The sequence below is a fragment of the Uloborus diversus genome, chromosome 3 (genome assembly GCF_026930045.1).
Source record: "Uloborus diversus isolate 005 chromosome 3, Udiv.v.3.1, whole genome shotgun sequence".
In the NCBI taxonomy this organism is placed as follows: Eukaryota; Metazoa; Arthropoda; class Arachnida; order Araneae; family Uloboridae; genus Uloborus; species Uloborus diversus.
Window position 1 is genome coordinate 10921809 of NC_072733.1, and position 20055 is coordinate 10941863.

The 20055-nt window shown below is 33.5% G+C and overlaps 1 protein-coding gene across 1 annotated transcript in view; it reads right to left on the minus strand.

Annotated features, from left to right (window-relative positions):
- LOC129219334 (importin-5-like) overlaps positions 1-16232 on the minus strand; it is a 140280-nt gene extending 124048 nt beyond the window's left edge. The window contains exons 1-2 of the mRNA XM_054853694.1: positions 16041-16232; positions 3209-3289 (exon numbers count right to left, since the gene is read on the minus strand). Of these exons, the coding sequence (XP_054709669.1) occupies positions 3209-3289; positions 16041-16115 (156 nt within the window). The 5' untranslated portion in view covers positions 16116-16232. The remainder of the gene's footprint in view (positions 1-3208; positions 3290-16040) is intronic.
- Positions 16233-20055: the final 3823 nt, after the last annotated feature.

Consider the following 20055-nt stretch of genomic DNA (forward strand, 5'->3'; position numbering starts at 1 on the left):
GATATATTTTTGATGAAATTAAAAATCATTGTTCCTTAAAGTTTTTACAGTAAAAGACGTGCGACAGAAAAGTTACACTTTTTGAAGAATGACCCATATATATCATCTATTTCAAAAGAAAAGATGACGGAAGTTGATAAAAGTGAGGAGAACGTTAGTACAATAGCTGCAAACATTTGCCATGGTAATAATGGGCACCAAACCACCAAAGGCATTGAAAAGAACCATTCTTTAAGCAGTATAACAAATGAAAAACTACCAGGCATGTTCTTCAAAGCACGTCTTCATTTTTCTATGTAGATTATTTAAGTTCATCAACAAGCAGTTAGCGAAAAAGACATGTAAATTTTCAGTTCTTGCCTGCAACTTTATTAGTTTGTTAAGAAGTGGATATTTTACTTAGCTGATTTCAAAAATCTTGCTGAAATTAATTACAAACATTTTAAATTTTTTAATGAATATGAGACGGCAACTGGAACGGAATCTGATTATTCTATCAAACAAAGGCCCTTTTCAGGGCCAAATTTTTAAATACAAAGCCGAAACCTCAAACTAAATACACTGCTTGACAATTGCTAAGGAACAAGTGATTTATGCAAATTTGTACCTCAACCACATGGACAATGGAAATAAATTCAAAGTTCAGATGGCGTGGTAGACCAAGACTCGTTATCTGTATAAAAGACGGTGCATACACGCTCAAGATTCGTACAAAAATTCACGCTGTTTGGTTTTTAACAAAAATAGCGCTGGATGTTAAAAAAGGTTTTTCTCTAAAATTCTGTTTGGTTCTTGAAATACTTAAGAGTAAAATGTCAGCAAGATATCATTTGAGTATCTACGATCGTGGACGAGCGGTTGGACGACTAGAAGCAGGTCAATGTGTCAGCACTGTGACTGCTGCAATGGGCGTATCAAAAAGTGCCATCTCCCGATTAAAAAAGCCCGCTGAAGGTGGAAATGTTTTGCAAAAGCATGCCGAGGGTCGTGGTAGAAGCACCACATCTTCAGAGGATCGCTATGTAGCCCTCATGGCAAAAAGGAACAGAAATTTCACTCCTGGACAGATAGCTACAAATCTAACAACCGCTACCGGTACGCATGTTTCTGCAAGAACCATCTCACAGCGAGTAAATGTCGCTTTGTATGCATGAAAGCCCATACGTTGCATCCAAGTTCAATCACGCCATCGTCGAGAGAGATTCCGCTGGTCTAAGAAACATGTTGGTGGGATCGTCAAAATTGATCTAGAGTGATGTTCTCTGAGGTATCTCATTTCAGTGTGACAAGTGATTCTGGTCACCAACTACTGTGGAGAGGGCGTGGAACACGTTATGCGCAAAATTTGTTTGCAACGTGATCGGTACGGCCCAGGCGTCATGGTGTGGGCAGGCATCATGCACAATGGCAGAACACCGCTTCACATTTTTGAATAAGAAAACGATACGTCGCAAATGTACTGCAGAGATGTTATACTGGACCATGTACGTCTTTTTAGGGGGGTCTGTAGGTCCAGACTTTCTCTTTACGGACGACGATACACGGACACATTGGAGCATTGAAGTGTCAGACACACTTCAAAGTGAAAACAATTTCCGAATACAGTGGCCTGCTTACATTCCTGACTCAAATCCAATTGAACTTGCCTGGGAAGCTCTTGGCAGACGTGTTGCGCGAAGAACCGTCCCTCCCAGAACAGTACAAGAACTGAAATCCGCATTGAGAGAGGAGTAGGAAAACACCCCCCAAGAACTCCTCAATGTTTAGTGGGAGCATGGAAAACAGATGTAAATTGTGCTTTAGTGTCCCTGGTAATCGTACATCATATTAAGGTACTCATGTCTCCATCATTCTGACCTAGATAATTTTTTTGTGGTTGTAGGAAAATTATTTAAGTAGGATTATTTTTTTATTTTTAAGTTTTTACTTCATTGAGGCAGTAATATCTGTATCATTTTGTACTCATAATGAAGGCAAATCCTCCCTACTAACTATATATTTCGTTCTGTTTTTTTAATCATTATCTATTCTTAACTATTCCAAAAAACGTAATTGTTCCTTAGCAATTGTCAAGCAGTGTAAAAATGTATAATACTAAGCTGTTTACGGCTAACGTAAAATATCCGCAAAAGAAGGATATCTGTACTTATATTCCAATCGTTTTTGAAGTACACAACATGTTTTACGTTTATGTTAAATAAATGTTTCCAAACAAATAAATATTGAAGTGTCATTTTTCTCTTTACATTATAAAGATTATCAGTTATTCATATCTGTAGTTTCATATAATATATCATGTAATCGCCGTGAAAATATTCTAATCGCATTCATTATATAAACAAGCAACACGAAATCTTGAAATAGAAAGCCCAAAAAGCTAAGTCCGCGCTCAAGCGCAGTTGAAATGGCAAATTTGTGATAACCGGGATTTAACGTCTAGTGATATTTTACCCTGCCTCTGACGTGGAAAGCTTACCTTTGCTAACCTGCAGATTCTTTACTTCTGTTTTGAATAACTTCTCTTTAATTTTTCACATGTGATTGAATTGCTCTCTAGAGCTGAGAAATGCATTCTAAGTTTGTTTAAATCTTTGGAATAAAAAAAAGGAACCCTTAATATTTATAGATTATTTTCCATAATCCTGCTGATTTAACAATCCAAAATGCCAACCATTACTTCGGCATTTGGAAAAGCTGCCATTGTGTCTTTTATAAAAGATGAAAACACTCGGAAAAAAACGGAAAATTTGGGGAAAAACCTTTTTATCCCCATCAGAATGTACATATTCGTTTTGTATTCCCAGCCATATTTTGGCTTAAAAACGAGCTGATGTGTGCATCACATGAATTCCTTTTACTCCAATTTAATGTCATTTTCTCATTATTGGCAATTTTAATGCAATTCAATAAATTACTCTCTAAATATCACCAACTGTGGCCAAATTGAAACCGGATTTTAAAAAAAAATCCAAATTTGGCGACAAATTTGGAGCTTAAAATGTTTAAGGAGCTTAAAATGCTTTAAAATGCTTGCAGAACAGTTTTGGTCAACTGATTTTAAGTTGCAGAACATCGTTGAGTACTCTGCTTTGGAGGTAGCTAGCATTGGGTTTAGGTATGTAAGCAACATTTGTGCATAGTGGGGGAAATCAGAGCTGTAGTTGACAATCACTAGATTTTAAAAGGACAAAAAATACAAGTGACTTACCTCAGGTGGTGCTCCATCATTTCCAATGACAGTAACCAATAAGGAAACTTTTTCAATAATTGGAATTCTAACATATATGGTCTAAAAAAACACATTATTAAAATTTAAGGACTATAAAACTTCATATACATACATAAATCAAAAATAAAAGTGATATAAAACATGCTTTAAACAAGCTGTTAAACAAAATACAGAGATACACAATAGGATGAAAATAAAATGAAAATGCATTACTTAATATCAGCAACAAATCAGATTGTTTGCTTGTATGTTTAGAAGTGACAGCTTTAAAGAAAACAATCTTAAGGGAAGAAAGAAAAATTTAAGATGTTTTTCAGGGATTTCAAAATATGAACGACAGTCGGACCTCCATATATCAAAGTTTTAAATTGCTGGAAAAAAATTCTATACAGGGTAAGTGCTCCAGTAGTCAGCCAGTCTCCAATAGTTGGGCACAAAGACATAAAATTGCTTATCAATAGATATATAACTCAAAATCGGATATGATGCATTCTCACGTTCCTTTACCTGTCCACAACTATCATCAACAAGAGTGAACTTGTAAGTATGTTTTATTAAGTAGTAATGAGTCATTTTATTTTAAATGGTGTGCCCATCATCCTAGTTTGCGATTCTGCTTATTTTTTTCTTAAGAAGACACATCATCTTTAAATGTAAAGTACTTATTTTTTTTGTTCAGATGTAAATTTGCTTTCACTTATGTTTCAATAGATAATATAACATTATGTTTTAATTGAAAATTAAACTCCTTCTTCGACTCAATTGTTTTTTGACGGGTGGTCGACTACTGGGTACTTAATTCTTATTCATTTCCAATAGTCGGTCATGGCAGATTGACCACTGGTTCTGTACTGTTTTGTTGATCTACCCAGTAGTCAACTGGGTACCTATTATGGATTTTCTAATGTTTATCAAATACTAATCAAAATAAAGTATTGACACAGCGGCAATTTAGGTGTTTTGAGAAAAAAATCTCTTTCTAACGTTTTTTTCTTCTAAAGAAAATGTTTAAACTTTCTGCTTAAAACTTTCTTTGACAAAAGGGGGTTATATTTGGTCCTTTCATTACCTCTAATATTGATTTTAACTTAGAATTCTTGAAAACTGGTGTTGTAAATTTAGTCCATCATTGCGTGAAGAATAAATGTTCTGCTACTTAACATGCCATTACCAAATGGAGATTTATCGTCTTAGCATCTTACGTTTATGGTTTGATTTTACTAAGGCTAATTATTTCAAACCTTGGTAACACTTTTCATTACTGCTTCCATAACCAAATATTTATTTCCTTGGGTTTTCTTCTCTAGAAAATCAAAATTTATTTTTGTTTATAATAATGCTGACTTAGCTTCAGATTTGCATTACGTAGCTACTAATTCCATTTTAGTTTATTCATCGTTCACTAATATTCTTGTTGAAGGATGCATGATTATCTTCATTACACCCCAAATGTCTGAATTTTTAATTTACTTACATACAGAACCGTCACTTGAGCAATCAATGGGGGGGGGGGGAGGTTTAGCTTGTATTTCGATGCTCTTTTCCTTTCAAACAAACTGAATTCATACCCTTTGACCCCCCCCCCCCCCCCCAAAAAAAAAAAAAATTTTAAATACGGACCAGCCTACATAATTCATCTTACTGCAGTTTGTTCACAACGAATTAACAATTGTTTTTTTACGATAAATTTTGCTTTAGATGTGACTTTATTGCTAATCTTTTAAGTAAAAGAATTTTTACTTTTATTGTTTTGAAATGAAATTATTTCCAAAACTACAATTTTAATTTTGTGTTCCGTATGTTGGAAGATTTGTTCTAATGAACATAGACTAGTCAAATGTCAAACATATCAATCAATAATTCTCTCTTTAGTGGTCATGTGAATTCTATCAACTCTTTCGTTCAGTCTTTATGTTAACATAAAGGGTTAACACTGAAACCTTTTGTGCCAGTATGGGGGGAGGGGGAATCCAAATTCTCATGTTTTGGAAGTTTTCAAAATGCCTTTCCCCCCAAAAAAATTCTGGCTTAACCCGGTCTTTTCATCAAATTTCTTCTTTCATACCATATGATGGGGGGGGGGGGGGGATTTCTGGAAGCTGGCTAACATAACACCACTCTTCAAAAAGGGGTCTAAAGGTATTGCTGGGAATTATAGACCTGTAAGTTTGACTACGGTGACTTGTAAGATTTTCGAAACATTTGATCAAAATTAAGATCATGAAGTTCTTAGAGACTAATAGTCTGTTGACTAGTTTGCAGTGTGGTTTCAGGAAAGGTAAATCCTGTACTACTAATTTATTGCATTTCTACGACAAGGTTACCTCAGCTTTAGATAACAAAAAATGTGTGGATGTTGTTTATATTGATTTTCAAAAAGCTTTTGACAAGGTACTGCATGTTGCTATTCTCAGCAAGTTAGCCGACATTGGAATAGGAGGAAAAACTTTACTTTGGGTTAGGAATTGGCTTACTGGTAGGAAGCAAAGAGTAGCTGTGAGAGGAAATCATTCTAATTGGAGTGATGTTTTAAGTGGGGTTCCTCAGGGATCAGTTTTAGGGCCTCTTTTGTTTATTATATTTATGAATGACATCAAAGAAAATATTTCTGGAAGCATGAATTGTTTTGCTGACGATGTTAAAGTTATGGGGATTGTCGAAAATGAAGAACAAGTAAAACAGCTGCAAGAGGATTTAGATCATATTACTAAGTGGGCAGATAAATGGGGTATGGCAGTTAATGTAGGGAAATGTCAAGTGCTACACTAAGGTCATGGAAATAAGCGTATGAGATATCGTTTACAGGGTTCAGTCATAAATCAGGCAGAAAATGTTATGGATCTGGGTATCTTTATAATCAGGACTTCAAGTTTAGTCAACAGTATCTTTATAATCAGGACTTCAAGTTTAGTCAACAGTGTAGTATTGCTAGTAACAAAGCCAACAAAATGCTTGGGTTCATCAATAGATTTATTTCTAACAAATCTAAGAAAGTTCTTCTGCCTTTATATAGGGGTTTAGTAAGACCTCATTTGGAGTATGCTGTTCAGTTTTGGTCGCCTTATCTGAAGAAAGATATTTTTGTATTGGAAAGGGTTCAAAGAAGGGTAACTAAATTAGTAAGGGGGCTCTCAGATTTAGATTATGATACCAGACTTAATAGGCTTAACATGTACAGCCTGGAGCAAAGGAGAGTCAGAGGGGACATGATTCAGTTATTTAAATTTATCAAAATGAAAGATGTAAATGGATTAAATTTTTGCGGGGAAAGCAGGACAAGGGGTCATTGTTTTAAGCTATTTAAATCTCAGGCTAACTTGGAAATCAGGAAAAACTACTACTTTAGCAGGGTCGTGGGCACTTGGAATAGCTTACCGGAAGAGGCGGTAATGAGCAAGGGAGTGGATAGCTTTAAGAGGGCCATTGATCTTCATTGGGGACTAATTAATTGACTAGGACTAGCCTAGCTGGGCCCAGAGCCTGTTGCTTGTCATCACATTTGTATTTGTATATCATTTTAGTTAATGACATAGAACAAGGGTTCTCAAACTTTCAGGCTCTGCAACGCCTTTAAAGACTGACATGAGGTCAGCTCTCCCCCCTATGTACGTGCTTAATACAAGCAATCTAATTAGGCAACCTTAGTTTATCATGTTCAGAAAAAAATTAGCTTTAATTTGATATATAAATGATGACTATACTTAATGAGTGCATAAATGTGCACCAATAGTACCCGTTTACATGTGGCTGCGAATAGGTAGCGGCCAGTTGCGCAACAACAACCTTAACTTTTCTTCAAGTTCTTCAGGTATACTGCTTTGGAATTAGAGTATAGTTTATTTCAATACCAAAATCGTCATTTTTACCCCAAAATTTCAAATGATATTAATTTGATAAAAAATACTTGCAGGCACTTCTTGCTAGACAACCTTGCCAAAACACATTACCCCTATCATAATGTAATATTAAAATTTGATTTTGACTTTATACTCGATGAGTGCAGAATTCTGCAGCTGGATCTCGTACTATTGTAATAGTCAATAAATGTGCAAGATAAGATTCATAGAGCCATATTTCGAAATTAAAAAAGATTCACACGAAGTTGACATATATTATGACAAAAGTTTTCTTTTGGGAACAAATGGGCTATTGTTGGAATTAGAATTAAAATTTAGAAAGGCAATAATATTCAGGTGCGATTGTGATTTGTGAGTTCATAAAAAATTACCTGAAAACTTCAAAGAGCAAATCGGGAAAAGAGTGGGGGGGGGGGAGTAATTTTTAAAACTAAGAACCCAATTACTTGAATATATATATGGACAGCATTTGATATGCATACAATTCATTTTTTATGCTAAAATAGTTTATTAAGTCAAAATATCCTGCATAGAAATAGTGCCAGTGCCTGTTGATAACCAACAACAGGCACTGGGCCTTGCTAGACTGGTCCTAGCCAATTTATTAGATCCAAATGACAATCAATGACCCTCCTTAAGCTTTTTACTCCTTTTCAGATTGCAGCCTTATTCGGTAAGCTGTTCCAAGTACCCGAAACCTTACTCATGGGCGGATTTATGGGGGGTCAGAGGGGGGCAATGCTCCCCCAGTTTTGGGAGGACTTTATGTAGTAACAACACATCTTCCAAAAATTTTAAAAAAAAAAAAAATCATTATTTTTTTGTTTTTGTTTATAGTTGAGAAGAGCATGGGTGGATTTATAGGGGGGGCAAAGGGTGCAATGCCCCCCAGTTTTGAGAGGAGTTCATATAGTAGCAACTTATCTTCCAAAATCTTATAACAAAAAAAAAATCATTTTTTTTTTGAATAGTTCAATGATAATGAAGAGACTAGCAAATGTTCTTTTCTGAAGGGAGAAAAAAAAAAAGGAAAAAAACCGAACATTAAATACAAATAGTACAGCTGTCACTGGGGTACTGAAAATTGGTCTAAATTCACTATTTTGGACTGAAAACCATTTGAGCAAGTATATGAATGGAAATATAGGCTAAACGAGCTATGCATTCAGCTGCAACACTTATAATAATTAACGTTTGGGACCCACCCCCTCCCCTCCCTAATTTGCGCTAATAGAATGATCTACTCGTTATGATTTGTTTTCTCTTTTCAGAATGCTTATTTTCAATTTGCGTGATTTCAAAAACTAGATGTTTTATGCTGTTAGAAACGAAAGATTTTGAAGAACCTTCTAGTATCACACGTTCAAATGAAATTGGCTGATTTGAAATGTATGCTATTGCAAAAGAAGTACATAGCTAAAAGGTTTTTGTACAGCAAAATAATATCAAATGTAAGTTAACACCATACTCAACGAATGTATGTAACAATGAAACAAAAAACTGGGAAAATTGTCCAACCATTGAACAAACAGAATGTAAAATCACTGTAAACAATGGGTTAATTTTTTAGGGGAAAAAAATAAGACTCTCAATCCCTAGCAGTTCAAAACTAAATTTCTGATTTTCCAGAATCATACGTTGTAAGGAAAACGTCTGAATAAAAGAAAAAGTGAGGGAGATATATTTCCGGCACGAATGCTTTGCACAATTCTTGTAAGATCGCATTATTACCTGATGAAATGTTTTTCTAACAGTGTTTCCTTTATTTTTTAAAGGAAAAAATTCGTATATATGAAATTAATAGTTAGAACTGTACTTCATGCGCTTGGAAAATTTTCGGCTTGTCTTTTTTTTTTTTTTTGAGAAAGAAAAATAAATACTATCGCAAACTGAATAAGTTTCAGTTATCTGAACGTTCTGATTAATTGAATCTTTTTACTTAGGGAAAATACCATTTTCCTTACTTTTGTAACAACTGACGAATTTTCGTTAAAATTAAAAAAATCAAACAAAAATCAGCAGGTAAGAGTGAATTACATGCAAGGCCGGATTTGCCTATAGCTTAGGGCCCTTGCTTTGAAGTGGAGAGCTAACTCAAAAAAAATTGTGATTCATTCCTTAAAAAGCTTTACCATTTAAAAATCTAGTAAACTTATCATGACTTATCTCGCCGCATAATAAATCAGCCAACTGAACTGGAAAACTGGTGCTTGAAAAACTAATTTCATTTTCAAGTACTTGAAAACCTTGAATATTTGGAAACGTGTGGCTACAAACCTTAAATTTTAAAATTTCTAACAAATTGTAAGGGGAGGAATGCCAAAATGTGTCAAATTCAGCTCCTTGCTACATCTTGCATCAAAAATGTAAAAATCATGGTTCTCGCGTTTGTAACGTATCATATTACTTGAAATAAATTTTTTTGTGACTCACATGCTTCATATCTTGCTATTTATTTAATCCCGGACGCAGAATTTTGGAAATTCTTTTGTATTGATTGCTTTTATCTTACTTTTACTGCATATTGTTAATCTATTTAGCCCGGGGAAAAAAATGATACACTACCCCTATTCCTTTTCGTTTTCTGCACTACTTATAATTAAAAATAAAGTTGCAATGAGAAATTAAAGTTTATTTTTTCTTTTAAACTTAAAATAGGCGTTTCTTACAAAGTTTGAACAATACCGTACAACTGTATAATCTACTACTCAATTTCAGAGACTGGAAAGTGCAAATTATTGGTTCTAAAATCCCTGAAAACAATTGGCACAGTATAGCCTACTAGGGCTCTTGAGCCAAAAACCCAATCTAACTAACCAAACCTTGAAAATAATTAGACAAGTCTTTGAAATTCCTAAGCAAAGTGTGCTTCAATTTTATTTCTTATCAAGTGTATAAATTAATAATTGTTCAAATGGGTAGTATGTTACTCTCTTTATACCTATTCTCTAAACCTGTGCACCATTTCTTTTAAAATATTAACTTGCATCACAAAGCACTTTTAAAGCGTAAAACTTTTTTAAAAAAATGATTTGCCTATTATTTCCAATTAACCCTTATAAGACTTCAAAATTTAGAATTTTATATCCATTTTATATAATTTCTTCCAGAGACCCCCAGGCCCCCTAAAATTGGAGATATTCTATATCCCACTTAAAAGGGAGCCCTGCGTCACTCTCTTAATACCAGCTCCCTCTCTTTTAAGGTCAATTCAAAAAGGACAGCATGATTACACACAGTAATGAAAACGGCACATAAAGAAGTAAAGAATCGTCTTATGCATCACAGAAAACAGATAAAAACATGGAAGGGGGGGAGGGCAATTAAAAATGTTGCTCCAAAAAAAAAAAAAAATCCTGCCCCCCCCCCCCCAAGAACTCAGTCCTAAATCCGCCTGTGACCTTACTAAACATTTGAGGTAAAGGGGAAAATTGGAGATATAGGGAGGTAAAAGCATGACGAACACTACTGGATTATAAAATGCAAAATCCTCATTACACAGCAATTTAATTGAACTGTTATTGCTTTTAGCACATTAGCGTCCAATGTAATAAGGATATGATGAAATTTTAAACACAAAATTTTTCATTTCTCAAGAAAACTGTTTTAAATAATAAAAAATAAATAAATGAAATGCTTTACAACACATTGTGTTATTTTCATTAATTTGCATTTGAATAAACATCAAATTCTGATTTGTTTTTGCAAACTTATGCACTTAAGTACTTTACCTACTTCCATCTTGTGAGTGACCAAATATGGCGTCTATGTTTCACACGTAAATGAAAAGTATTGCCGTTCTGGTCAAAAAACGATCTTTCTTGATGTGTTTATCCTCAGGCCTATGCTTCCAAAGTGATTTATTTTCTTCCACCCTCTTGAGTTTGTGCACAATTCCTGTTCATCCCAAGACTTTTTTTTCTTAGTGAACAGGGGGGGGGGGGATGGCAAATGAGGATGTTTTTTTGCGTCACCACTTTTTCAAACCAGGTGCCATGTGGTGACCGTGAATCTTGACCTTATAAACAAGCCAATTCCTCAACGCATTGATATTTTTCGAAAAAAATCGGAAGTAGATTTTTCAGCCAAGAAAAAATCGAAGTTTCGCAGCATTCAAATAAATACGAGGAAAATGGAGTACTTAGCAGCTAACCCTTTTCTGGCATACCTACATACTATACTTAGGATAAAAAATTGTGCAGAATCGACCTAAAAAGTTGGTGCTGAAAGCTTATTTTGGCGCTCTCTAACGTAGTTGTCATAGAATTCCTATCTCTTGGAAGAAATTTGTTTTCAGTCCTTATTTTTAAGCACTATATAGAGTTCTACTTTTCCCCTGACATTGGTGGATGACTTAGAAGTGGGCACCATCTATTGAGAAGAAAGTAAACATTTTTATGACTGATTGAAAAAACTGCAATAAGGGGAGAAAATGGTAAAAACAGGAGTCTCCCTTTAAAAAGAGTAGAGTTGGCAAGTATGATAAGAGTAGAAAAAAATTGAAGCATTGAAGTCTCAGGCTGCATTACCCCTCTTAAAAATAATGAAACCATGGAAAAATGTGTTAAGCATTCAAAGCGCTCTTTATTACATCTTCAAAAAACAAAACAGCAATTGCAAAACAAATTTCGAACATGAAATTATTCAAACAGATACTCCTAGTTCTCCATGTATTATGAATAAACGCTGCATCATCCATACAGAAATATTTCTAAATATCATAGCTTCATGCAAATTTCAGAGCTATCACCATCCGACTTGCAGTCATGTTATAAAGAATTTTGTATGAGTAATATTTTTTTTCCAACTCAGAAGCTGCAGCAGGAGTTTAGCAACATTTTTTTTTTTTTTTTTACAGTAAAGGAGGGAATCACTTCCAGCAGAACATGTTCCAAAATTGTTGGCTGCAACTGAGAAAAGGGTTCTTGTAGAACAGGGTTGGATTTTTTGCCGGCAAAAAGGTATTTTTGCCGGGACAGTGGAAAAAACCATGGCAAAAATGGAAAAAACCAGCAAAAATGGAAAAAACGACAAAAACCTAATTGCAAATAAAGTAGCATTATATTGTTAATCAAGAAATAGTGACAATATAATATAAATAATGCACTTTAATATTTTAGTTATGTCTCTCCAAGTTACTTCTAATTTATAAAGTGAAAAAAAAATTAAGAAGAAATGTTGGGATTGCAAAACTTAAGATTCTAAAATGTTTGCTAAAACAATTTTTTCAGAATGAGCCAATTCCTTCAATGCTAAAACAAAGAATGTTTACTTAAGCTTAGTAAATTAATAAAAAGATTGAATTCTAATTATATATACATATATTTAATTACTTTTTTTTATCCCACTAAGTTTTTTAAGCTATTTAATTAATAACAGAATATTTACTTGAATATAAAAAAATATTAACATTTCCTCACTAAAGAAATAATGCATTTACATGCAGTACAGTACCTAAAGATTTCTGCACACTAGTCGCAACTCTTTCAATGTGTGGTGCAAGTTCTGCTGCAATAAAGAGATATTTCTCAAATTTTTCTTTTGTGCAATCAAAAATACGAAACCATTTGTCAATTGCTTCTCTCACGAAACTAGTTTATTGCCATGCTTAAACAACAAATAGGTTTTGATGAAGATGGTATAGACTGATGATTTAAGTGATGTTTCAATCTAAAGAAATGTGTATTTTACTTTTTAATTACTTGTATTTCTTTTATTTTATAGTTGTATCTTGATTTAGTATACTTTATATAGATATTTAGTATTCTGTAAAAAATGCTATAATAAACAGGCTAATTACATTTTCATTGTAAGTTAATTATTTGTCTTAGATGTTACAAACTGAAATTTTATGTTAATGTTTAAAAATTTAGAAGTAAAAATACTCCATAACTTTAAAAGTAACTTAAACCTTATTTTTTTTTTAACTATAAAAATAATTAAATTAAAATTTTATCAAAATCTTTTCATGCTTTTACTTTTATATAAAAGGAAAAAAACTGTCCGTAAGTTGTTAACACAAAATCTATTTTTGCCACTTTTGGTTAAAAACTGGCAAAAAGCTATTTTTGCCGGGCGGTAAAAACCGTGGTTTTTTCCGCCCCCAGCAAAAACTTGCCAACCCTGTTGTAGAATATGAAAAACAATTAGATCACGAGAAGTTAGAGGCATTGAAAACTAGGAGTAGTTAGTAAGTGTCAAGATTCAAGAAGAAAAAAACAATGGAAATAGCCGGACAATGTAGATGAAATTTATTATTCACATGAGAAAGTAATAAAATACTTAGCGCACTAGATGTAGTAAATGAAAGAGGACTTTTTATAACTTAAAATACATTAAAAACATAACTTTTAAACCTTTATAAATGTACTTTTCTTGTAGTTTAAACAGATTTTTACAATTTTAAACAAAACCATGTGCCAATTTTATTTTTAGGGAGAAATGATTTATAATTGCAGCAATTTTTTGTTGTAAATATAACGTCAATCACAAAATCTTTAACATCAGTCACAGGTATTAAATAATTTCTATTCTTTCAATTTTTTTGTTTTTTCAATAAAAAATATTTTTTCATTTCATCAATTCTAAAACCTATATTTTAAGGGGACGAAATCTTTTTAGATTTTATGTAATTAGTTTGAAGAGAACTTAAATTGTATATAAGTCCCTTTTTTCAATGTCTTCTGCGTAAAATCAGTCATTTTTTTATTCCCTTAATTTCAAACAAAAAAAATTTTCCGATGTTTGAAACAAGTGTGGTGGCAGTGATGTATCATATCATGATATTTTTGATTAATTTCAGAAGAAACAAAATTTAATTTCAAGACAGTGCTGAATTTTTTTCTTCTTCAAGGATTAGGCATAAAGCCTGTTCCGGCTTCTTGGTCGCCCCACTGCTTCCTGGGCCTACTACAGTCTCGTTTGCCCCATGGTCTGTAATAAACGGCTGCTCTTGGAAGTCTCTCTCGTGCCATACGTCAAACATGGTTTTTCCAATTGTTACGCTATTCCGTAATTTTTTCATTGAGGCTGAATATCTGTAATTTCTTTCGAATAGATTCATTCCTTATTTTGTCTAGGATAGTGCAGTTCTTCAGTGATCGCAAATACTTCATCTGCTGCTTGAATTCTACTAGTTTCTTGACTGTTCAAAGTCCATATTTCAGAGCCGTATAGTAAGGTTGGCACTGCCATAACTTTATAGAACTTCGGTTGTGTTTCCTTTCTCGTTTTCCCTTTAGGGTTCTTGTAAGGGTTCCACATAAGTGTTGAAACCTATGTAGCAGGGTTTAAGCTGGGTTCAAAAGTTCTTTAGCATAAAAGCTAAAAATTGATGGAAAAATGTTAGCAAAATGCTAAAATGTTACACATTCTCATATATTTATATATGCCTCAGTGTGTTTCATCTAAAGTTGAAAATAAAATTCACATTTCATCTGTGATATCTTTGGAAAAATAAGTACAACAGCGATTTTTTTAAAACATAAAATAAAAAAAGAAAACACGATTTTTGTTTAGAACGTTGTTGTCCCCTCCTCCTAATAAAGCAGTTATTGGGGGGACATAGACTAACAGTTATTGAACTTAATTGTAGTTTAAACATCTTAGCTAAGATTTAAAAAAGATTGAGTTGATTATCGCCATGCATGCTTCCTCTCTAGGATAGTACATTTCTCCTTTTGTTTTTTAAATTTATTTTTTATTTGAGCAAAAAAGCGAAAATGCATTGCTTTATTTTCGCAATTGAGATAGTGTTTTCGCATTATGCGAAAAATGCGACCGTAGCGGAAACCCTGCTATGTAGTTTGTTTTGGACATCATTGTCGTGGTCAAAGGTGATGTCACATCCTAGGTAGTTGAAGTGCTTCACCTGTTCAATAATTCTATTATCAATAACAATTTTACTTCTAATTGGCTCTTTACCCTTAAATGCCATTGTTTTAAGTTTTTCGGGATTGAGATCTTCATATTATATTCTTGGCATATCTTGTGGAGTATGCAGGTGGATTTTCGAAGATCGTGTTCATTTGATTGGATAATAATCTGATCTCCAGCAAAGAGTAATGTATTAACATAGGTTGATATATTTAGGTTAATACCAGCATTAACTAATGCTTTCCAAGTATGCAGGATATCATAAATATAAATATTGAAAAGGGGTGGGGATAAACCACAGCCTTGGCGTACTCCTTGATTAGTTTTGATTTTCTCTGTATCAATCAGTATGTCTGTATTTTGAATTTAAAAGTTAAAAATAGAATCAAATTGTAACTTCAGACACCATAAAATGACCCAGTAGTTAAATCAGAATATTTCGCTCTGGTTATCAAATGCTAAAATTACATTAAAAAGTTGGCTTGAAAAGTTTTGCACTTGAAATTAGGTGTACTAAGGAACTTGAATTTAAGCTAAATAAGCCTTTAATGAAAATAAACATAGCATATTTTATTTTCCAGCTTCTTAACAAAGCATAAAGCTTTGAAAAACGGAGAACCCGATTTCCACAACGGATGCAAAAAGATCGCATACTTCGGACGCTGAGAAATTCCACTAAAAAGATTGTAGAAATCATTTAACTACTAAGGACTTACCAACAGTGGCATATGAATAAATCTATTAAAATGAGAACAGGAGATTAATTTTAGTATTGTGCAAAAGTGTTGCAGAGCAATACAGAGCATTTCTGCTACTAGGTGTATGCTTTGGTTCAAAAAGCGGATTCGTAAAATCGTCATTGACAAAGACTAGCTTGACATTTCAGCAAAACAGAAGTCTAGTCTCAATCGTCTCCACCCATACTTTCAATCATAATACTAACAAAAACAATAACTATTGAAGCTGATTTAGATCTACCGAAATTGAAAAGAAAACGCTGTGCTCATAATTTAACAAAAACGAAACGTGTGGATCACATATGACATAATAGTACGTGTTAATAGCACTGAACAATTTACCTCTGCATTGTTTCTAGTCTGGTTATCAGTACTCAGAATGTTCGAAAGAACTGTGCTGAAAGAATTGATATCCATCGTCACGATTTCAAATTAATAAATATATAACACGCGCCCAACAAAACAAAATGAGTGACTTGCCGCCTTGCGCCACACGAAACAGTCAACAGAACGCACGAGCTCGCGCCTTATGCCGATGCCACCAAATTTTCAGATTTTATTTCTTAATAGTCAAAGTTATGGCGGTCCACCGTGCTTCCTTTCCGAAAATTTATTTAATTATTTAATCAAAGCAGTCCGTTCTGTTCCGAACAGTTTTCGTTGCATGGAGGGTAACTACAGTTTAATTTAAGCCTTGTAATAGTCAGATTTTAGATTTTTTTAAGTTTCCTAGACGAGTGTGAAGAAAGTCGACGTAGGAGCAGCGTTTCAACGGAGGAGATAGGCTTTTCAATTTTTTTCCTTGAGTCATTTGACTTGACCTTCCGGTGGGATTCACTTGGAAGTCGCAAGCATTTTACCCTTTTCTTGATTTTTTTGGACGTATATCTTATTTTCTATTTCATTTAAAATGTCTTTTTTCAAATGAAAAACAAAAAAACTTGAAAAGAAAGACTCAAGCAATTCGCAACTCCAACGAACTATAGGGGGCACTGCAGTCACTGTCTAATGGCGGAATTGAAAACTAAAACAAACGCATGTGGTAACGAAGAAAATGCTAAAAGTGTTGTGATTTTTGTTCGTATGTATGATTTTTTCGCTTTATTCATTTGAAAAGATTTTTCAAAGTCTTTTGGTTATTCTGACCCATATAGAAAGAGATTAGAAACCAAAAAGTATTACGAAAGTAAACAATTAATGCAGAACACACAGTAAGTTGTTCTGAAGCAGCCATTTTCACGATGTTGAATTCGGAATTCATAAATTTTTGGTTCGCTTCGAACGGCATTTTCATTTTGTACCGTTTTTTCTATACATTAGTACATATTAAGTTCAGTTTCGTGACATTTCCAGCATTTGTTGACATTTTTGTCACATAGTGCACATACGTGGCAGACTGTCAAGAGTAACGTTTAACACTAGATAATTTATTTCTATGACTATATGATTGGATATCCAAAGAAATCATGCATTTAATTCATTCGTCATGGAAATGATTTACCTGATATGCGAAATCTTGTCAAGATACATTATTCTTTCACATAATTTTAAAACCATAAACCTATAAACAGATTTTTGGCGAACTTTTATTTTTTATTGTTCAAATTCTTAACGTTCTTTCTGGATTTTTCAATCTGTTCTGCGATAAATATTTTCAAGAAAATTTATTTGCATACTGTCTATTTCAGTAGGATACTGTATTAACAAAGGTTATTTAAATCATTTATGTGGAATTAGGTTAAGGAAAAGTGTCCAGTCAATGTTGTTAAGTTCGTTTTTTTTCCCATCGAATTGAAAAACTGATTCAAATTCACTCAGAACAAAATAAATAAAATGTGTACTCACAGTTTATATATGGTGGTAGTTTTCTTTTCAGTTGATTGACCATTATTTCTTTTTGCTTATCGAATTCTGTAATCTTACTATCATTTTATTCCACTCATGATAAAAATTAAAAATGGTTTAACTAAAAATGCGAAAACTCGCCAAGGCTACTTTGCTTGCACAATACTAAAACTACTATAACCCTAAACAAATTTGGCGAAACCTTTCAGCTGAGAATAAAAGGAATAAAGTAAATTCTTTCTCGGTTAAACATTTTTCATTTTGTTCTACGATAATAAATTGAAGAAAATATTTTGCATACTTTCCATTCCAACTAAATGCTGCTGTAAAATATGATTAGTTAAATTAATTTAAGATTAAAAAAAACTCATATTCTTACAAATTCATACAAAACAATTAAAAATTTTACCTGGTATTACGTTATCCAATTTTGTTAATCCAGACTTTTCTTGTTTACGCTTCCACCATTTAATACTTTTTTGAAAGAAATAAGAAAAACTAACATTATTTTGAGAAGCTCGAGAATACTACTAAGGGACGAATTAATTTCTGTAGCTGAAAGCAAACTAAGACACATCGATTGCGTTAATAAATACTCAGAACAAACTGCCTGTGTTTACGTCAACAGACACACGTGATGCGCAACGTGGCAATGTTTTAGGTGCAGACGCAGTTTTATAAATCACCGCAAGGTAGCGTATTCGAGCGCTGGAGTTCCGAATAACGAGAGTCTTGTTGTGGACAAACTACGCAAACATGCCCTATTAATTTTTTCAGAATAGTTTATCAGACTCAGATAGGCTTAAGCTTACGCTTAAAAAAAGATGCCAATTGTTAAAACAGTCATTTTTGGAAATGACGCTCAATTCCTTCTAATAAAGTACTAAAATTTCATAAGGAACTCGACAAACGTATCGGTAAAAACAGGGGCGTGCTTAGAATTTTAGCGGCGATGTGCGAAATTGTTTTAATAGTCGATAGGTAATTATTTTTGTTATTTATTTATTCTCTCCTTCAACATAACACACACCACAACCTACCCGCACCAAACCCAGCACGTAAAAATCGATAATTATTTTGACATTTTATTATAAAATTGCTATTATGTGGATTTAAAAAAAAGAAAAGCAATAGACGCAACAACATTTGCCAAAAACAAACATTTATTTCGAAAAAAGAAAAATCTAGTGACAAATAAATTACGATATGCATTTCAAAAAAAAAAAAAAAGCCAATCTGCTGAAGATTAATTTTTCTAGCTTCACATGTGGATTTAAGACTAAGTTCCTGGGGGGGGGGGCAGGTCTTTTTTTTTTCTTTTTTCAGGAACAGGGACGAGATTTAGCCTTTTCCGTGGCCCTATGCTATTTCAGGTTTTGGGCCGCTTTTGTACTCCGGACAACTTTTCTGTCGGAGCAAAAAAGGTCATTTTTAAAGTTCCCCGCCCTCCCCCCACTATGTTGTTGTCTTTTTTCCTGCGATACATAATGCCATGCCTAACTTTTTTTGTGTCGCTTTATTAATATGCTAACCTGCTGTCCTTCTTCACTTGAACTTAAGAGAGGAAATAGCGTCAAGAGAGTGATGCAGAGCTCCTTTTTAAATAAGGTATAGAATATCTCCTATTTTCGAGGGTCCGGGAGTTTCCCCCAGAGATTTTTTTAAAAATAGGTATAAAATTCTGAATTTTGAATCATTATAAGGGGTAATTTGAACTACAAAAATCTCAGGAAAAAAATAGGCAAGCATAAACATTTCAAATTGTTTCTCTCTTTTGAAAACAAAAAAGCAAAAATTAATAATCTCTCTTTTGCAAATTACGATTGTACACAGTAAAAATTGTTTTTGGGTATACAAATCAATGACAGCAAAGAGAAAAAGCGAGGGAGAAGATAATATTATGCATTGTTATTTCCAGGGCCGAATTTAGCTTCATGACACCTCTAGGCAGATTTGAAATCTGCCACCCGCCTCCACTTAAGTGATTTATCCAAGGTCAATTTAAATACTTAAAAGCACTTATTTTCATGAGGCTTAAATTTTCACGAACCTGTCGTAATAGAGAAAATTTAAGACTCGTGAAACATTTCAAATTTGTATATTATAATCAAATTTTGATTCTGTTAATAGTAAATTCACAAAAATATTCAAAACGCGAAATCACCGATAGCTTTATTTTCGTGAAAATATATATGTATGTGTATGTACTCTTTATGTTTCTTATAGTCATGTAGTATGTAGTGCATGCACCCCATGTTTTTCCTTTTAAATACTGCAAGTATTTTTATTGCTAGTAAAATTCACAATCACAAACTTTTCAGGCAATCTGTAAGGCATGTTGAATCTCTACGGGGCTTTGAATCTACGCAAGGCTTAGAGAGTTTTTTTGTTTTTTTTTTTGAGCAATCACGATTGCTTATTGTTCTCATTTGACCGTTTTTGGTGTCCGTGCCTTTTTCAACTTGGACCAGAAGCCACTGCAGCACCACCGCCCACCTTCCTCTGCTGGCGG